Below are 21,336 nucleotides of genomic sequence, written 5' to 3' on the forward strand. Positions count from 1 at the left end.
ATCTCGATGTCTATTTGGATGAGTGTCATGAAATCTTACCTGAACGTTCATCTCAGGGTCTATTTGGATCCCACTTAAAATGATGTGCACATATATGAGCTGTAGACATCACAGCAGCCATCTTGAAAATCATTTCACTACTCCTTTAAGATGGATGGTCATTTACGCATATGGTTTTCCTTAAAGACCTTTTTGTTGTCTTGTTTTTCCTAAATGAAAATGATGTAAATCCAACATACAGTATACCTTCCATAGCAACCATCTTAAACTTATCAGTACGCCAGAAGACTAATTGTACAGTCTAGTTAGCCCCAAATGAAAATAGTGGTGGCCTGTGCTCAAATGTGGCTGCGGCAATTAAGATTTGAAAATCTTGTAACTAATCCTCTTGACTGGATGGTCATATCAGCATAGGATTTTCACCAAAAGTCTTGTAATGATGTCTCATTTGTCTTGTAAGTGCTGATCTTACATAAAGTATGCCTGACAGTACTTTGCTTGAAAGTGTTATTGTTCAGGAACACAGGGGTGGTTTCAACACTCAGCAGTTGAATGAAGAAATTGTCTTATTTGAAACTGTTGGAAATATTTGTTAGGCAGTTAAGCATCAGTCCTGCCAAAAGACTCATGTTCTCTTTAAACCTCAGCAGAGGAAGCATATTATATGTAAGATTCTCATACTTAATTGGCTCTGGAAATGAACCCCTCTTGAAAATTGGTTCTGATTAATTTGTATGTTTATATTTCCAGGGTTCAGTCTTCATTACATTTAATAACAAGGAGGATGCAGACAAGTTTGTCAAAGCAGAGAATGTAAAATTTGAGGATACAGAACTCATTAAAAAGTTAAAGTATGTATATTATAGCAATAACATATTGTCATGCATGAAAACTACAAACCACATCATAGACATTCCTGACATCTATAACTACATTATAGACATTCCTGACATCTATAACTACATTATTGACATTTCTGACATCTATAACTACATTATTGACATTTCTGACATCTATAACTACATTATTGACATTTCTGACATCTATAACTACATCATTGACATTCCTGACATCTATAACTACATTATTGACATTTCTGACATCTATAACTACATTATTGACATTCCTGACATCTGTATCTACATTATTGACATTCCTGACATCTATAACTACATTATTGACATTTCTGACATCTATAACTACATTATTGACATTTCTGACATCTATAACTACATTATTGACATTTCTGACATCTGTAACTACATCATTGACATTCCTGACATCTATAACTACATTATTGACATTTCTGACATCTATAACTACATTATTGACATTTCTGACATCTATAACTACATTATTGACATTTCTGACATCTATAACTACATCATTGACATTCCTGACATCTATAACTACATTATTGACATTTCTGACATCTATAACTACATTATTGACATTCCTGACATCTGTATCTACATTATTGACATTCCTGACATCTATAACTACATTATTGACATTTCTGACATCTATAACCACCATGCTGACATATAATGGGGTATATCTAATTACATTTATATTCTTGACTTAAGTAGCCAGCACAGACTTGTCTGACAATTGTAACCACCACATTGACATGCCTGACAGCAGTAACCATCAAATTTAAAATGCCTTACAGTCATAACCCACAACATTAACATGTATTACAGCTATGACCCACCATATTATAAAGCGTGACAATTATAACACACTAAATTGACATGCCATATAGCTGTAACCCATGACATTGACATGTGGGAAAGTTGTAACAGAAATTGACATTCCGGACAGCTATAAATCGCTAAACTGATCTAGTTGGATCATAATAATATCACTTGGATGGCAGTCAGAGTGGCCATCTTGAAAAATCTTGTTTGGATTACTTATCCAGAATGGATGGTCATCACATCATTTTGGAGTTTTTACTTTATGATTACAGTAAAACCTGCCTTGAAAGACCACCTCTTCTGCCAAAAAATTATGGTCTCTCAAGACAGGTGGTCTCTCATAACAGGTCACAGCCCTATATAATCAATAAATTTGTGCACTGAGAATGTGGTCTCACATAGCAGTGGTCTTTCAAGACAGGTTTTACTGTACTTGTATGTAGTTGGTCAAATGAAAATGGCGCTGATGTTAATATGTCTGCCACAACATGGTTATGGTATATGGTTGGTTCTAAATGAAAATGGTGCCAATCTGGGTCCAGTATGGTGACCACAAAAGGCATTAAAAATCTTGTTAATTGCCATTCCTCCTAAACAAAATGTAATGTTGTCACTTGGTTTTGGGCAGAAAGCTTTCTTCACTGTCTAGTTAATCCAAAATTCCATTCGGATTTTCATTGGGAAAAACCCAACTTCCTATAATATCTAATGGGTCTTAAATGAAAATGGCACTCATCTATGAGTATTCACTGCCACAACAAAAATTGGCACTGATCTAAGAGTATTCATTGCCACAACATAAATTGGCACTGATCTAAGAGTATTCACTGCCACAACAAAAATTGGCACCAATCTGACTTTGAGTATTCACTGCCACAATAAAAATTGGCACTGATCTAGGAGTATTCACTGCCACAACAAAACTTGGCACTGATCTAGGAGTATTCACTGCCACAAAAAAAATTGGCACTGATCTAAGAGTATTAACTGCCACAACAAAAATTGGCACTGATCTAGGAGTATTCACTGCCACAACAAAAATTGGCACTTATCTAAGAGTATTCACTGCCACAAGAAAAATTGGCACTGATCTAAGAGTATTAACTGCCACAACAAAAATTGGCACTGATCTAGGAGTATTCACTGCCACAACAAAAATTGGCACTTATCTAAGAGTATTTACTGCCACAACAAAAATTGGCACTGATGTAGCTGAGAGTACTCACTGCCACAAAAAAAATTGGAAATTTTGTTATTACTTTCTTATTTGCTGGTCATATGAATACTGAGCTTTACCTGAATCCATTCTTATGATGTCTCTTTGGTTTTAAGTTGTGTCAGTCTGATATGCATTGTAGCCACCATGCAGCCATCTTGAAAATCCTGCTATCATTACTGGTCCAAAACAAGTTTTAACAACTTGGGAATTCAACAAGAAAACTTATTTTGATGTCTTCATGGCCCTTTAAAAGGGCCGGGATTGTTTCCTTATTGGGTGTCCCAATAAATTTGGTTTTCATTATCTAGAAGTTGACCGCCCTCGATATTATTGCCCGGTTTGAGTAAATATAAATATAAGTGGTGAAACTTATAGGTGAAATAAATAGAGTTCTGAGCAGGTATATATAACAAACCAACATGAGCCCCCGTACATGTAAACAAACAATTTAATCAATTACATAAAAAAAACACTGAAAATTCCTTACATCAGGAATATACTCTGCTTTTAGAAATGTAAACTTTCACCGAAATACAAAGAAAACGCAAATAGATTTAAATAAAATAGCTGATCTGTTTACTGATGGATTTAGTTCATCATAGGATCGAGTGAACAATCGAAGTCAACTCCTTGTACAATTGCATAACCTGTTCATCCTCTGTTGTTTTGCTGCCACTGTAGCTGTTCAGACGCTTGGATCTCAGGATGATACTTTCCACCATCCGTCTCAGGATACTCTCAGAATACGTTTCAGAAATTAATGCGTCACAGGATTATTCGTCTCACTGCACTTCTCTCTGTTCTTCTCAGGATAATACGTCTCAGGTGCTATTTTCTCCCTTTTAAATAAATATAGATACAGACAACCTAAATTTCCCGTTATTTATGAAACAGTTAATTCATTATTCTTCCTCGTTATCAGATTTTACTATCAGTGCTCGACAGATGCTAAGGCTATCAATCGACTCCACGTGTTCTATAATGACCCTAGTTAGTCAAATGGCTAATTCGTTACACCTTGACCTTACACATTAACACATTCGTGAGGCCTGGAGTTCTGAGCGAGCCTCAATTTACACAGCGAATAAATAGGATACATCACATCAATTACTAAATCATTTCAGTCAATACAAACTTATTCTTAATCATACTTGAAATCTTCTAAATTCGGCGAATTCACACGGATTCTTGTAATGATATTAACTAATGTAATGCATTAAATTCTTAGAACATAATTCTTATGCAGACAAGACGACAAATTCAAACAATTCGTCAAACTTATCTAAAGAAGATTAATGTATGACTTCCTATGCATAAACTCAACATAGTTATACTTCATCAAGCAAATTATTACACGAATGTGGAAAAAAGATTCCTGCAACTACAAGTAAATAACTTCAGTAAAACATTATATATGGCATCAACATATCACATGGAATTGTCACACTACCTTTGCTTTCAACGTTCCTCCCTCTAATCGGCAAATTAGTTTGTCGGTTCCTTTCGACAATAGGTCCCCTTTAGACAACAGTTCTTTTACAAGGAATTTCTTGCAAATCCCAAGGAGTCCTACTTTTGGGTTTCCTCTTACAGGAAAAGCATAGACTGATTAAAATTTTCGATGTGGCAATTTTAAAACCTAGAAAATTTTGTGTGGGAAACACGCCACTTGTTTAACATAACCAATCAGAATCGGATATCTCTGCCGCCTTTCTTCAGAAGCGCCAAAGTCAGGGTCAGCTTGACCTGGTAGTTTGAGGAACAGAATTTCTATGATTCTCAATTGTGACAACTTTACCATGAAAATGAAGTTTTCCGTGTCCCTAATAGTCTCTCTGGCTGCTGTATAAACAAATGCTTAATTAGGAACAAAATTCTCCCTCTAAAGGACATTACCGTACACGGTAGTATGGCGATATGATACTCGCCTGTCTCCATAAATCCAATTAATGGTTCTCTGGTCTCAACTAATGTATTCTTGTTAGATTGCCAGAAAATTTGTCCCATTCACATGTCCTAAATAAAAATTGGTGTCAATTTGACAGCCAATATATTCACCTTTTTACAGCTGACTTGAAAATCTTGATTTTGCCAAAGAATATCAGATTTTTTTAAACTCTCAGTGGTTAAGGTCACAATCATCTTGAATTCCTGTGAGATAGTTGATCTATCGCCACTTGTCAATCATGCTGATCAATTAACCAATCAGCAAGTATAAATTATACACACCTCCAGGCAATGCCTTCATCATCCATTTTCCCCCGACAAGCCGCTTATGTCAATAATGAATTGATTATGATAAGTATTTACATAATTTTCAACGATTTGGTGATTTCTCCATTGATTTGGTTGAAAAGAAGTTGGTGAGAGCCTTGTAATTCTAACAGTCAGTACCCAGATTAGCTAAATGAAGGAATTAGATTTATTCCTTTCCTGAAACGTTGACAAAACTCCGATAAATAAAAATCTTTGGTGTGGTCATGTTTACAATCAGCTGAATATGGAAACAGCTGATGGCAATTACAATATGTTTGTTTGCATAAACATGTTTGAAAGCATGTCCTGTTGATGGCATGAAGGAAAAAAAAGAAATTGAAATTTCAAAATATATGTCAAAAAAAATATTTATAGAATTCGGGTGGAGAACCCCCTAACATTTGGGTTTTGGTGTATATTATTTTGTCTTGTATAGGAAGGACTGAACCCCAAACTATTGTTTTAAAGTTTGAAAATTAACATTTTAATGTTCAGTTGTTCCAAAAATAATAATTTATCGTCACGATCTTTCAGATGCTTGAGTGACTCTTTACTTTTTCATTGGGCTGAAGGAAGGGTGGGGATACAAAAATGTAATAATAAAGAAATACCAAAACAGTAGTTTCAGATAAATATTGTCTGATGTATTAAGCAACTTTGTAATTTTACTTTTTTAAGAATAATACAAATCATTTTTAATAAACATATCACTCTAACTGAAACTTCTTTCTTTGCCAAACACTACAGGTACATGATTTGGTAGGAGGAGTGTTCTATCATTTTGCATAAGGTCAAGTCAGCAAAGGACTCTTGTTATTATTTTCAGAAAAATATGTTACTGAGTCAGAGACCTGATTTCCTTTTTGCTTCAGTTTTGTAAGAGATGTAACTCAAAGACATAACTCCAAGAGCAAACTGAAAGACCAGTTACCTTTCTTGCTATCGTTTGACAATTTCTGTATATCACTTCCAACACCAGACTGATATTGAAAAACAGTGCTTATCAAAGCAGTCACTAAACTGTGTTTTTTTATAGTTTTTTTTTTATAAAACTTGTTTTTTGTTCTCAATTTATGTTAATAGGTACAGACAGACATTTATAATGTAGATTAAATGTATTTGGAGAGATATTTGAATTTGTTTCTGATAACAAAAAGATCAAAATGATAAATATCATAACAGTTGATCCAGTGTAATTTTAGTCATACTTGAAGCCTCTTATACATTCATTTCTTCAAGAAAGACGGAAAGACGTTGGATAAAAGTGTAATACTATTTTTACATTTATTTTTAGGAAGGACTACTATGCTGAAAAGGATGAGCAAAAGAAGCAGAGAAAGATGGAACACCAAAAGAAAAAGCAAGAGTGAGTTTTTTTGTATACTCTATTTTCTCTGCAGTTTTATTTACAAGAGATTTTTTGGTATCAGTAGGATTCAAAGATTAGTTGAATTTTGAATAATTTTATGTTTGAGGGTTGACTTGACATTGTACCCAGACCTGCCACCTCTTACGGTTTTGCCGTAAGTCTTACAAAAATTGCCCTAGAAATACTGACTTACAGCATACTAGCAAAAACTACAGAAAAATGGTTGTTGCCAAAAAATCTGGATATTTGGTTCATCCGTGTTTTATTTGGATCCGGGTTTCATCTTAGAATTAGTAACAATAGTCAGGAAACCAGACTAACTTAACAGCAGTACCCCAGATGCTTTAAGCTGCATATATTTGCTCATGCGAAGCATCTGCATAATCAAACTGTTGATTATAGAATTTTGTTAAATGGTGTCCAGAAAGTGGTGCTCGTGTTGAAGTTTGTTTAAAATTATACCTCCATGTTTAAGATGAAAGGGAAAATAAGTTTCTTGAAAAGTGTTAAAAATCTACACAGAACAATAAAAAGGAGTATACAGATTCTTGTGAATAAAACCTGGAAAGGAGACAAATACACCACTCTCTCGATAACTCGCGCACATCGGGGTCCAGAAACATCGACCGCACTATAAGTGAGGTGCGAGTTATTGAGGGACCTATAAAATGAGCCCAAAACCAATAAAGTGATTGACGACATAACGGAGAAATAAGGGGGGTAGGCAGATTATACTGTTGAATACTCACTTTATAATCGTTCTGAGATTAAATGTTAATAGATATCTCTTCATAACGGTGTACTTTATTATTTCCTCATAGGACAACATTAATTTCAGGATAAATTACAGTATATTGAGGCGATCATCGAAAACATTATTCCACGTGGTTTCCGTTCGCTTAACATGTGTACCACTTCACACATTGTGTACTACGTCACTAATTTTTATGTTGAATTGGATACATTCTAGTTTTATTGTTTCATCTAAATTAGACGTTTTTTTTATACACAAAAGATCGACTCTTTTCGAGAAACAGTGTTGATCGAACGATAGATAGATAAATATTTTTGAATGTGATAGAAGTAAAATGGAAAACAAAAAAAACAAGGGTTAATCAATACAGACATATTTAATTGGTCTACAAATTTAAAACAACATAAATTAGAACAAGTTAATACTTGCCGTTTGTGCCACGCTTGACAAATATCAATTCACTTTTTTAAAAAAAAAATCTGTTATTTTTGTGTGTGTGTGTTACTCCTTGGTGTTCCCATGTGCAATACCATCTGAGGTCAAAATAATGTTGTGTCCAGTGGATTGAATTAAAAATAAAATATGTATTTATACAAACAAGAATATATCATTTTTGCTTGTTTTTTTGACCAGAAGAAATAACTGGATTTTGTAAATGTCCATACTCTAACCCTTCCAGACATGATTACCATTGCATAATTTTTGCATTAGCCCTGCAAAATGCCCAAATGTACCTTTAGCCCCACATAATGCCCAAATTTGCTGTTGCATTGAAAATTCGTAAACAATTGCCAACTTGCTCATGCGCAAGGCTTAAATAGCCCTTGCAGACATGTGTGTGTTTCAAGGCATTTCTAATCTATTTGTCTACATTCACATGTTCTTTTAAATTCTGTTTTCAATGTGTTGTCTTTGATTCTGGCCAAAAAAAATAATGACTTCTAAAAAAACACAATTAGATATCACAATTAGATATCAATGAATGTGATTCAAAACGCTTCAGGGGCCCTGAATGTTCAAGTGGTCTAAAGCGCTCTCTGTTATGGATCACTGCCATCTCACCTCTATCTGGGTTAAAGTCTAGGATTTGGCTAATGTGGGTATGTGAGAAAGCTTGCCAGTAGCTTCTCGTGGGTCAGTGGTTCTTCCTGGAGTTTTCCCAGGTTCTTCCTCCACCATTAATACTGGCTGCCATGCATAGCCTATCGTGTGCTGAAAATGGTGTTAAACCCCACAACAACAACAACAATGAAAACCCTTCATCGAAAAAAACAGTCGCAATGTTTTTGTAAAGAATACACTGACGAGTATGAATTCATAAAGCCAGAAAAAAATGCAAACACAAACACTTCATGCAAAAATCTGCAATTATGAATTTTTATTAAAGTCTGGAGACATGTTAAAGTTAAACGCTCAAAGAAATTGTTGGATTTTTTCAGGATCTTGTACAACTGTGTCTCCTGTGCCCATGTCTGATATAATTATGGCCGTAGTTTATGTTAGTAGATATCATTACTCAACATTGAGAAGTATTTTATAGTTATGTATCATGACTCCGACATTGAGAAGCATGTTCAGTGTGGCAGATCAAAAGGCTCTGCTGTTTAAATAAATAGCTACAGATATTCAGTCATGTCGGAGAAGTCGTATAGATGTAACCCGGGCTGCTGTCAGCCAGTTGAAGGAAGATGGAACAGCTGTCTTCAAAATATAATGCTTTCATTAATGACGATACCTCAATTGTCTGCACACTGGGTGAGCTTTCTCCCTAGTAAGTAAAAAATCAAACAGATTTCGAGAGTAAATTGAGTGAGACTGTAGGGCAGTCTAATTTCAAAATGTAGCCCAGGGGCCACTACAAGACAGGATCTACACTGAAAATGAGGTGCAGGACCTGAAAAGTGCTTACTACAGGTTATTTATCATGAATTGGGTAGTCCTGGACTTTAATTTTGTATATTTGTTAATATTGTAAATATGGAATTATATATATAAATATATATTGTAAACATGCACTACCAGTATATAGTGATTTTCTTAAAGAATATAATATGTTAATTCAAGCTAAACTACTTTTCTCCCTCATTTTCAAGCTCAGTTCCTTATTTTTGGTGGTGGCATCCCTCAGAAATATTTTCTGGGGTAGGCATGTCTGCTTTTCTTGTAATACTTTGTTCCATTGAGATTAATCAGAGTTTATATACCGATATAAAGTTGGACATGTCTGTCCATTAACATTTGGCTGTCTGGCTGATAACTTTTTAACAGTCTAAGAGATTTACATGAAACTCTGCTCTATTAAACGATGAAAGTCAGAGAGTCATACTTTCTCCCGCTGTGACCTTAAACGTGGCTCAGGTTAATGTGCAATATTTTTTGTGGCTTGAAAGTCAGACAAGAAAAGAAGTCTCAGTATACCACGGCCACACACACTGCCTCGGTATACCATGGCCACCCACACTGCCTCAATATACCATGGCCACCCACACTGCCTCAATATACCATGGCCACACACACTGCCTCAGTATACCATGGCCACACACACTGCCTCAATATACCATGGCCACACACACTGCCTCAATATACCATGGCCACACCCACACTGCCTCAATATACCATGGCTACCCACACTGCCTCAATATACCATGGCCACACACACTGCCTCAATATACCATGGCCACACACACTGCCTCAGTATACCATGGCCACCCACACTGCCTCAATATACCATGGCCACCCACACTGCCTCAGTATACCATGGCCACACACACTGCCTCAATATACCATGGCCACACACACTGCCTCAATATACCATGGCCACACACACTGCCTCAGTATACCATGGCCACACACACACTGCCTCAATATACCATGGCATCACACACTGCCTCAATATACCATGGCATCACACACTGCCTCAGTATACCATGGCCACACACACTGCCTCAATATACCATGGCCACACACACTGCCAAAGTATGCCATGGCCACACACACTGTCTCAGTATACCATTGCCACACACATTGCCTGATGATGAGGGTCACACCAAGGGAAAATGCAAGTCAGACTTGCATCTTTGTCCAGAGTATAGCTTTTGAACCAGTCAAGATATTTTAATGAGACCTAAACTAGTCAAGACTAAACAGTGTCATTTACTGATTCCTGCTGCTAATTGTCATTTTCAAAGCCAAGTTAAAATTTAAAGCACTGACCTTGATTCATGTACTATTTGTAATATTTTATTATAATGCAACTTTGTCCTTTGATATATTTTAATTTGTCAGTCTCTACACATTCAGTCATAACCCCTGGTTTAACATCTAGGTCACAATCATGCCCATTGGCTTAAGATTCTGGTCACAGTAACACTAATGGTATAAGATCTAGGTCACCCAATGGCTTAAAATCTTGGTGACACCATGGAATAAGGTTGGTCATTGATCTGTTCCTTAAAACTTTTGAGCCCTGCAAGAACTTTGAAACTTTTACCTGTGTCCACACCTTATAATATAATAATGTAGTCTTGTTCCATTGTCAGATCCCGAGTAGAAAGGTCAAGAGATTGATGTATTCTGGGATGGATCTTGTTTAAATGGTCTTCATGTTGTTTGCTTTGTTTAGAAAGTTGATAATCCATGTGCATTAATGTTGCATGTTGTTTTTTTTAGAGTGGACAAGAAGAAACAGGAAGATGCAAAAGAGGTACTTACTTTTTAAAGATTCCCATTATTTTTTTTTATCTTCATTATTTGAACACCTTCCATTATATGGAGCTTTGAAGTTGATGTCTGTCTGTTACTAATATGGTTCCTGCACAATTACTCAAGTTGTCCACCATCTAAAGTTACATGACTGCATATGTCTTGCATTTGACTGAAGGAAGAATCCTATCAGTTTGAGGGTCAAGAGCTTAAACATCAAACACTTTGACTGAAGGAAGACAAAAAGTATCTCTGTACAATAATGAGAGTTATCCATCATCGGTCAGTCACTGTGGATGGGTTAGGCTTGGGCTAAAGAAGAAGCCTGTCGAACTTGTTATTAAAAAAAACCTCAAGGTCACTGTGACAGAAGAATTATTTCTGTACAATAAATAGAGCTAGCTACAGTTACTAAATTTTATACATGGCTTGTGTACGGAACAACCATATCCATTTGGGGAGCATTAGGTCACATGATGTGTTCATTGTCACTGATTAAGAAAAATGATTTCTACACACAGTTGGTAGGGCATCCAACTTGTAAGCACCGCTTGGATTGAAATGTAAAACTGCTGTGTTAAGACATAAAATGGGTGTAATCACTTTATATTGCAATTTGTGACTGCTGTATTAATACGGGTAAAAGGGGATGAAATCATTTCATATTGAAATGTATGACTGTTGTGTTAAGGCAGATAAAATGGGATTTAGTTACTTCATATTGAAATGTATAACTGCTGTATTAAGGCAGATAAAATGGAATTTAGTTATTTCATATTGAAATGTATAACTGCTGTATTAAGGCAGATAAAATGGAATTTAGTTATTTCATATTGAAATGTATAACTGCTGTGTTAAGGCAGATAAAATGGGATTTAGTTACTTCATATTGAAATGTATGACTGCTGTGTTAAGGCAGATAAAATGGAATTTAGTTACTTCATATTGAAATGTATAACTGCTGTATTAAGGCAGATAAAATGGAATTTAGTTACTTCATATTGAAATGTATAATTGCTGTATTAAGGCAGATAAAATGGAATTTAGTTACTTCATATTGAAATGTATAACTGCTGTGTTAACGCAGATAAAATGGGATTTATTACTTCATATTGAAATGTATGACTGCTGTGTTAAGGCAGATAAAATGGGATTTAGTTACTTCATATTGAAATGTATAACTGCTGTGTTAACGCAGATAAAATGGGATTTATTACTTCATATTGAAATGTATGACTGCTGTGTTAAGGCAGATAAAATGGGATTTATTACTTCATATTGAAATGTATAACTGCTGTGTTAACGCAGATAAAATGGGATTTATTACTTCATATTGAAATGTATGACTGCTGTGTTAAGGCAGATAAAATGGGATTTAGTTACTTCATATTGAAATGTATAACTGCTGTATTAAGGCAGATAAAATGGAATTTAGTTATTTCATATTGAAATGTATAATTGCTGTGTTAACGCAGATAAAATGGGATTTATTACTTCATATTGAAATGTATGACTGCTGTGTTAAGGCAGATAAAATGGGGGGTCCCCCGAGTGGCCGAGTGGTCTAGAGCGCTCTCCGTTACGGATCACTGCCATCTCACCTCTGTCTGCGTGGGTTCGAGTCTAGGAGTCGTCCAATGTGGGTATGTGAGAAAGCTTGCCAGTAGTTTCTCGTGGGTCGGTGGTTCTTTCTGGGGTTTTCCCGGTTTCTTCCTCCACCATTAATACTGGCCGCCATGTATAGCCTATCTTGTGCTGAAAAATGGCATTAAACCCTACAACAACAACAAAGATAAAATGGGATTTAGTTACTTCATATTGAAATGTATGAATGGTTATTATGGCAGATATAAAATGGTTGTGTACTTTGCTGTAGAGGTGTATATTTAAATGCATTGGGATAGTCACTACTAGTATATACATGTGAGTGTGTATTTAAATGCACTGTGATAATCACTACTGGTATATACATGTGTGTATTTAAATACATTGGGATAATCACTTCTGGTATATACATGTGAGTGTGTATTTAAATGCATTGGGATAATCACTACTGGTATATACATGTGAGTGTATTTAAATGCATTGGGATAATCACTACTGGTATATACATGTGAGTGTGTATTTAAATGCATTGGGATAATCACTACTAGTATATACATGTGAGTGTGTATTTAAATGCATTGGGATAATCACTACTAGTATATACATGTGAGTGTGTATTTAAATGCATTTGGATAATCACTACAAGCATATACATGTGAGGGGCCAAAAATTAGCAGATAACAGTGTTGAAAGGAAATTGACAATGGATCTGAGACTGACTTTACAGAGGGACTGGAAACTCTAGACCCTTTGCACTTGGATCTAAACCAGACCTGTCCAGATGAACCTTTACAAAATGTAGGATGAGATTTGTTTGTGATAAAACAAGTCTGCATGAGCTATGAAAAAAACAAGTCTGTATGAACTATGATAAAACAAGTCTGTATGAACTATGATAAAACAAGTTTGTTGAGCTATGATAAAACAAGTCTGTATGAGCTATGATATAACATGGCAATTGAACAATGATATAACATGTCTCTGTGAATTATGATTATGGTTCTTACATGGGACTGGAATTCTGAAAGCATTTTAACATCTTAAAATTGCTATTCCAGGTCTTGAAAATGTCTGGAAAAATTGAAAAACAACTTAAAAGTCGTAAATTCTTAGTCATATTGTGACTGCATTTCAGAGAAGTTTCAGTATGCAGATTCTGAGCACATTAGGATGTCTGGACATTTTTAATTTTTGGTCTGGAAAAGGTCTGGAATCTTTTTTCAGATTTGTGGCAGGAACCCTATGTAATATAAGTCTGTATGAACCATGCTATAACAAAGTTGTTTTCCCCACAGAAAATAAAGTCTCAATTAACAGAGGGCGCTGTGCTGCATTTGAAAGGGCTGAAGAAAGAAACTCAGAGAGATGACATTAAGAACTTCTTCCAGGATCATGGAAATGTTGCTTGGGTCAATTTTAATAGGGGAGATGAAGAGGTAAGGTCACATTATATATATCTGATGCTTGTATTGGCAGTCGTCATCATTTGATGCTTGTATTGGCAGTCATCATCATTTGATGCTTGTATTGGCAGTCATCATTATTTGATGCTTGTATTGGCAGTCATCATCATTTGATGCTTGTATTGGCAGTCATCATCATTTGATGCTTGTATTGGCAGTCATCATCAGTTGATGCTTGTATTGACAGTCATCATCATTTGATGCTTGTATTGGCAGTCATCATCATTTGATGCTTGTATTGGCAGTCATCATCATTTGATGCTTGCATTGGCAGTCATCATCATTTGATGCTTGTATTGGCAGTCATCATCATTTGATGCTTGTATTGGCAGTCATCATCATTTGATGCTTGTATTGACAGTCATCATCATTTGATGCTTGTATTGGCAGTCATCATCATTTGATGCTTGTATTGGCAGTCATCATCATTTGATGCTTGTATTGGCAGTCATCATCACAAAACTATTGGTATCCAAGGTCTTTTGTTTAATTTTAAGTCAATTACAATTTAAAATTGGCATTGCCAATTATGGGCAGTGTTTGATCTGCTTTCAGATTGTGTCCAGGTAGAATTTATGATGGATATTGCCAAATATGGGCAGTGTTTGGCCTGCTTTCAGATTGTGACCAGATATATACTGGACATTTTCAAATAATGGCAGTGTTTGGCCCACTCCTAGAATGTGACCAAATTGATAATGGACATTGTACATACATGCCAACCATTTATGCTCTTGGCATAACCATCATGGTTTTTCCACCAAATTATATCTTACAGTAGACTGTATATTGATGCTTTTTTGTACAGTAAAAATTAAATATAAATAAAGCAATGAAACATTTTGTCACTATCAACATTAATTCCACAAATATAAATTTGTGAATATTCTTAAAATGATAACTGCTGCATAAGAATAGCATGAAGGTACTTTCCTTATTTGTTATTTATAGCAACTGTATATGACCCATTTCATAGAAAACAGACTGGTTTCTTCCTGTGTGAACTTTTCATCACAGATTCATTTGATTGATAAGATATATAGTTGGTTATCCAGTCTGTATTTTTAAAGAAAATGGTGCCAGATGTTTTGTGAAATGCTTTGCGGTGTGAGCTGTAGATGTTATCTGATGGAAAATGTTAGAGCAGGTGGATCTTCTCAAACTTCAAAACATGGCAGATATAAAAAATAGGGAAAATCAACACTGCTTTGCAAACTATAAAAGAAGAATGTGAGAATAATGTAATACAGCACCCTGAGCACCTGACTATGATCGTTGCAATAATTATGCTTGTGCCTCTTTGGGAGGTTGGCATGTATGATTGTATGGTACGGGTGGTGTTTGGCCCACTTTCAGATTGTGTTCAGATTTATAATGGACCTTTTTGGATTGAAAATTATTGATGTAGAGCTGTAGGAAATGAATGAAAATCATGCTTAATTTGTCAGGCTGTATCTTTCAAAACACAAATTTCTTTTGAATGATGCAGATAAAAACAAGCCATGTTAGAGGCAGTTGAAGGCGTCACACTTTTGCTGTAAAAGTGCTTCATACTTTGGTCAGTTATCTTTATGTCATCAGCATTGGGTGCTGTTAAGGAGATCTTTAATAAAATCTAAACTGTATAAATATATCCTTGTAGGTACAGATAGTTTTCTAATTGACTTGGTTTGGTGTTAATTGGCACAAGTCTTTTAGTCTCAAAGTAATTGGAGCAAAGTGCTTTGTTAAAGGATACACTATGGAAGCTGATTCATTGGTCAAATTTGAAAACCAAAATCTTAAGATTTTTTTTGTTTTTGCAAAAGATTATATTGTCAAATATCGGATATAAACCATATACTTGTTATAGTGTTAAACTTTGGTATTTACAGGTTACCACTAATATCCTTTCATTTGATGGCCATGCATACATACAAATTTTTATTCAAAGGGCAGAAATAATGTACATTCTCCCAGTTTTGGATTTTACTGACTTAGGAATCTTGCCCACTTTGGAATAAGAGAATTGCTCACAGTAGCAGATACATTGTTTCCACAGTAGCAGATACATTGTTTCCACAGTATTAGATAGATTGTAAGGAAAATTAAGAATCTAACCATGCAAACAGCATTTAGCTGTGGAATAGATCCAACTTTGTACTTTGGATGAAATCATTGCACCATTAATAGCCTTTATTGTACATTACCCTTTTGACCTATTTACTAATAAAATTCCAGCCTGAAATTGTTAGTGCAAGTGACACATCACTTGAACATGATTGTCACAAAATTCATGTAATATGACTCATTTTTGTAGTTAACTAGGAATAATGCCTCATCAGAAATAGTATTTTCTTTCACACAAGGTTTGGGCATCTCCATGGAGATGGAATGAAGTATTAGGCATCAGCATGGAGATGGAATGAGGTGTTGCATGATTTGTTTGGGCATCCTTCATGGAACTTTTATCACTTATCGCTTGCTGTGTCACATGACCAGTTCAATTATTTTGTTTCTCACAATGTATTGTAAAATGTCTTCATATTTTTCTGACAGCCTATTTTCACAAATTCTCAAAGCTAACATTAGTATATTTTGTGTGTCTTTCTAGGCCAAAGTGAGGTTTTCTGAGAAAAATGCAGCAAAGGATATTCTGGAGAAAGTAAAGAATGCAGATGGAAAAATTCTCCTGAATGATGCAGAACTAGAATGCAGAGTGTTGGAAGGTAATTAAATCTGCTAAATTACCTCTGTTCTTCCAAATTTCTTTTTTTCTTTCTTTCCTTCCTTAGAATAAATTACATAACTTCTGCCAGAAAAAGAAATTGTTGTTATTAATACAATAAAAATAATCAAGCTTTCTGAATTGGTTGTCTATGTAGCAGGCGGGTTTTTAAAAAAAGTACAGCAGTCATACCTGCCTAACTTGGTCACCTATGTGTAGCAATAACCTGTATAAAAGGTACAAGTAATTATAAATACAAGTCAACCAGCTAAAAAAGTTGTCTGTATATTAGTCACTTGTTTATAAGTACAGGTATACAATAAATACAATATATTCAGACCTGCTAAAGTGGTCACCTCAGTGTAGAAGCTGGGAAAACCACTGCAAGAACCAACACCATATTGAAGCTATTGGCATGCTTTCTAACATACCCACATTGGCTGTGCCCATGACTCGAACCCACAAGGACAGAGGTAATCCAAAACAAAAATAAAACAACATTAGTAAAGTTATATGAGCGGAATTAGATATCTCCATTCCCTTTGTATAGTTATACGAGCGGAACTAGATATCCCCATTCCCTTAGTATAGTTATACGAGCGGAACTAGATATCTCCATTCCCTTAGTATAGTTATACGAGCGGAACTAGATATCTCCATTCCCTTAGTATAGTTCTATGAGTGGAACTAAATATCAGACTGTGAGTCCACCATTTGATTGATATGGCCAGGTCAGACTGTGACTCCAATGGTTAAACGACGTGGCCAGGTCAAATTGTGTGAGTCCGACATTTGGTTGATTTTGCCAGGTTAGACTGTGAGTCTTGACATTTAATCAATGTTGTTAGAGTCCATTTTTGCGTAATTTGGTTGTTTTGGACAACTGGATCTTGTATTACATACTCGTGTAATCTTTCATGTTTGATCTGGCATCTGACACAGGTGTTAAAACTTTCATGTTTGATCTGGCATCTGATACAGGTGTTAAAGCTTTCATGTTTGATCTGGCATTTGATACAGGTGTTAAAACTTTCATGTTTGATCTGGCATTTCATGTTTGATCTGTCATTTGATACAGGTGTTGAAACTTTCTTGTTTGATCTGGCATCTGATACAGGTGTTAAAACTTTCTTGTTTGATCTGGCATCTGATACAGGTGTTAAAACTTTCATGTTTGATCTGGCATCTGATACAGGTGTTAAAACTTTCATGTTTGATCTGGCATCTGATACAGGTGTTAAAACTTTCATGTTTGATCTGGCATTTGATACAGGTGTTAAAACTTTCATGTTTGATCTGGCATTTGATACAGGTGTTAAAACTTTCGTCTTTGATCTGGCATTTGATACAGGTGTTCAGTCCATATTTCATTCTTGATTCAGCTGTAAAGTCTATTTCTGTGTCACATCAAGAATGAAGGTATGTAGGTGTCATCACAACCGTATGTAAATCTCAGCTTTTAGACCAACAGAATTGAACTTTTATCAATTCCAATTGTTTTGGCTTTCATTAAGACCATAAAGCTAAAATTATGAAAGTTCAAAAGAGGGGGTAAGCAGTTAATACAAAACTGATTCGTGTTTTGTTTGGAGTTGGAGAAAGAACTTATCTGAAACATGATGACTCTCATTCAATATCAAACTCATTCATTCTGCTGTCAACAAATCATGTAAGTAGTTTTGTGTTTTAGTCCTGTGGGGGCCATTTGCTGAAGACAGTATCCAAAGGTGACACATATTAATGTGATTATTGTAGAATCTATCAGTAATGTCATCATGATCTTTTGGGAAATTCTTGACCATTTGCCAGAAGTCAGCATTTACTGTAATTCTTTTTGATTGGGCAGTAACCTTTGGAACACTCTGTTGTGTTTTGGACTTATTCTCTTGATCACATGCTATGCTTCCTGGTCAGACAGTCTGTTGTATTTCAGACTTATTCTCTTGATCACATGCTATGCTTCCTGGTCAGACAGTCTGTTGTATTTCGGGCTTCCTGGTCAGGCAGTCTGATGTATTTTGGACTTCCTGGTCAGGCTGAGATTTTTGGTTGAATACAGTGTTAAGTGTCAGCAGTATGGAATAATGGCAGACAAGTTTATTTTAGTTGATGAGCATTAGTGTCAGACTTGTCCAACAATACTTCTATCGAGTATTTGAAAAGCTCTGGTGTTTCTTGAGAATGGGATAAGAAAACAAAGTATTTTATGAGCATTGTGATGTTCTGCAGATTGGCATGCTTTATCATGTCCAGTTTTAATCTGCCAGTTTTCTGTCACATTTTTTTTATATGGACCATTTGTTTCCAATTGTTCCCAATAAAGTGGATATAGGCCTCAGTAATTTCATTTACAAGTTTTCCTTATTAAGCACGAATAATAGTGGTAGCAAGAAGTGGCACTTACTATTTAGCTTTTGATTTTGGAGAATTCATTATTTGACTTTTGATTGGGATAGTTCATTATTTAGCTTTTGATTGGGATAATTCATTTTTTAGCTTTTGATTGGGATAGTTCATTATTTTAGTTTTTGATTGGGATTATTCATTATTTGGCTTTTGATTGGGATAGTTCATTATTTAGTTTTTGATTATAAGAGTTCATTGTCATCATGAGTGTTGTGTGTGTTTTCAGGAAAGTGCATGTTTTAACTATAATAGAATGGGAATTCTTATGTTCTAAAATATTGTAATGTTTAAAATAGTATATTCATATTTCACTTTGATGTTGAAATAAGATAAGAAATCTTTATTTCAGACTGCCTAGTCAATATACATCTAAATTAAAATATAGATACAAAGTAAAAACATTGTAAGCATAAAAGAACATTGAAAATTAAATTAGATGTACAATGGGTCAGAATATTGATATAAATGTGGTAAAAATTATTGAAATGATAATGATCTGTGTATTTTAGAGTTGGCAATACATTGGTTAACATTTTGCAATACACAAGTTAAATTTAATCAGTTCAGATAAGGCAATACACGAGTTAAATTTCATAACATCCATTACCATTAGGCAATACATCAGTTAAAATAAGGTAATACATTAATTAAATTTAGGTAACATCAGTTAAAATTAGGCAATACATGGCAATACATCAGTTAAAATAAGGCAATACATCAGTTAAAATATTAACTGCTTTCATTGTTTGAATATTCCAGTTCTTGCAGCTCTTGTTAACATATTGTCACTATGTACCCCTTAGGTGAGGAGGAGTTTGCTTACTGGGAGAATGCATTTAAGGAGATGGCAGAGAGGAGGGACAGTAATAAGAGGAAGGGAAGTAACAGAGGCAGGCAGGGAAGATTTGGAGGAAGAAAGGGATACATGGTAATTTATTAAATGGCTTGGTAAAAATATCACATACACTTGGAGTGGAGGTGTCCACTTTTGTAATGTTTTGGTAAAATTTGTTACATTGTTACATTTGTTTTGTTACATTGTTACATCATTGCATCTAATTTGTAATACTGTTATTGCCCAGTTATTTAACTCTTTGCCTTTCATTTCCACCTTAAGGAGCTCTTGGAAATGCATTTATTGGGTTACCTCTGATTGCTTCTAATTTTTCCTGTTGTGGAGAAATTTTCATTTAGCGTATGTGTACAAAAGACATTTCATGTGATGAGATTATCGACATAACGTTGATCAAAATGGCCCAACAATATTTTACTCCATGTCTCTTTCACTCAGAATTTTTATTCCCATGATGCAGTGCATAATTTGTCAAGAGTGATAGCTGCCCTTGACACATTGATATGCTCAGCGCTTACATCTTGGAAGGAAATCAGAATTTCATTTGTTTAAAAGTTTAACATTGTTCATTAGCTTGGATTTACCAAAAATTTACTGTAAAGTTTAAAACAAAATATTTTCTTCTAGTGATCAAACAGAAGTAAGAGTTTTAATTGGTTTGATAAACTACCTTTAATGCTATTTTTTTTTTTTTTGTCATTAAGGAGTCAGTTTTAGAATTCCACTGAAAACCAAAAATTAAAATTATCTTTGTCATTTATGAAAATGTTAACTACCACATTATTGATACAAATTATGAAAAATCAAGACTGTTTTGAATAAACACACCTGATTAAAATATTGTATACATGACTAATGGATAAACACACCTCATTAATTTTAGGAGCTGTGCTGACTTCTCAGCCATGAGTACTTACATAACATAATTTTTGATCAGACATCATTTTAAAATTGTAGAAAATATTGCAAAATCTTCATTCTCCAACAATTATTCTCACAAATTTGTTGGTTCTGACATTTTATAGAGGTATTAAAATGATCCTTGTGTAGATGAGTAGGTAACCAGGGTCAGATGAGTAGGTAACCAGGGTCAGATGAGTAGGTAACCAGAGTCAGGTGAGTAGGTAACCAGGGTCAGATGAGTAGGTAACCAGGGTCAGGTGAGTAGGTAACCAGGGTCAGATGAGTTGGTAACCAGGGTCAGATTCCCACAAGCTATACATGTATCACTGATGCATGAGAAAATGTTGAGAATATTTACCTTCAAAAGTATTTCTGAATTTTTGTTTACAAATGTAATCT

At 34.9% G+C, this 21,336-nt stretch overlaps 1 protein-coding gene across 2 annotated transcripts in view; it reads left to right on the top strand.

Moving 5' to 3' along the window:
* LOC149789648 (lupus La protein-like) overlaps positions 1-21,336 on the top strand; it is a 46,881-nt gene that overhangs the window by 14,154 nt on the left and 11,391 nt on the right. For both annotated transcript variants that reach the window (XM_089971670.1, XM_089971671.1), the window contains exons 7-12: positions 751-851; positions 6,470-6,541; positions 10,968-11,001; positions 13,901-14,041; positions 16,662-16,776; positions 19,985-20,109. In XM_089971670.1, the coding sequence (XP_089827796.1) occupies positions 751-851; positions 6,470-6,541; positions 10,968-11,001; positions 13,901-14,041; positions 16,662-16,776; positions 19,985-20,109 (588 nt within the window). The remainder of the gene's footprint in view (positions 1-750; positions 852-6,469; positions 6,542-10,967; positions 11,002-13,900; positions 14,042-16,661; positions 16,777-19,984; positions 20,110-21,336) is intronic.

Source organism: Sinohyriopsis cumingii, chromosome 10, assembly GCF_028554795.1.
Source record: "Sinohyriopsis cumingii isolate HCF-2022 chromosome 10, ASM2855479v2, whole genome shotgun sequence".
NCBI classification, from domain to species: Eukaryota; Metazoa; Mollusca; class Bivalvia; order Unionida; family Unionidae; genus Sinohyriopsis; species Sinohyriopsis cumingii.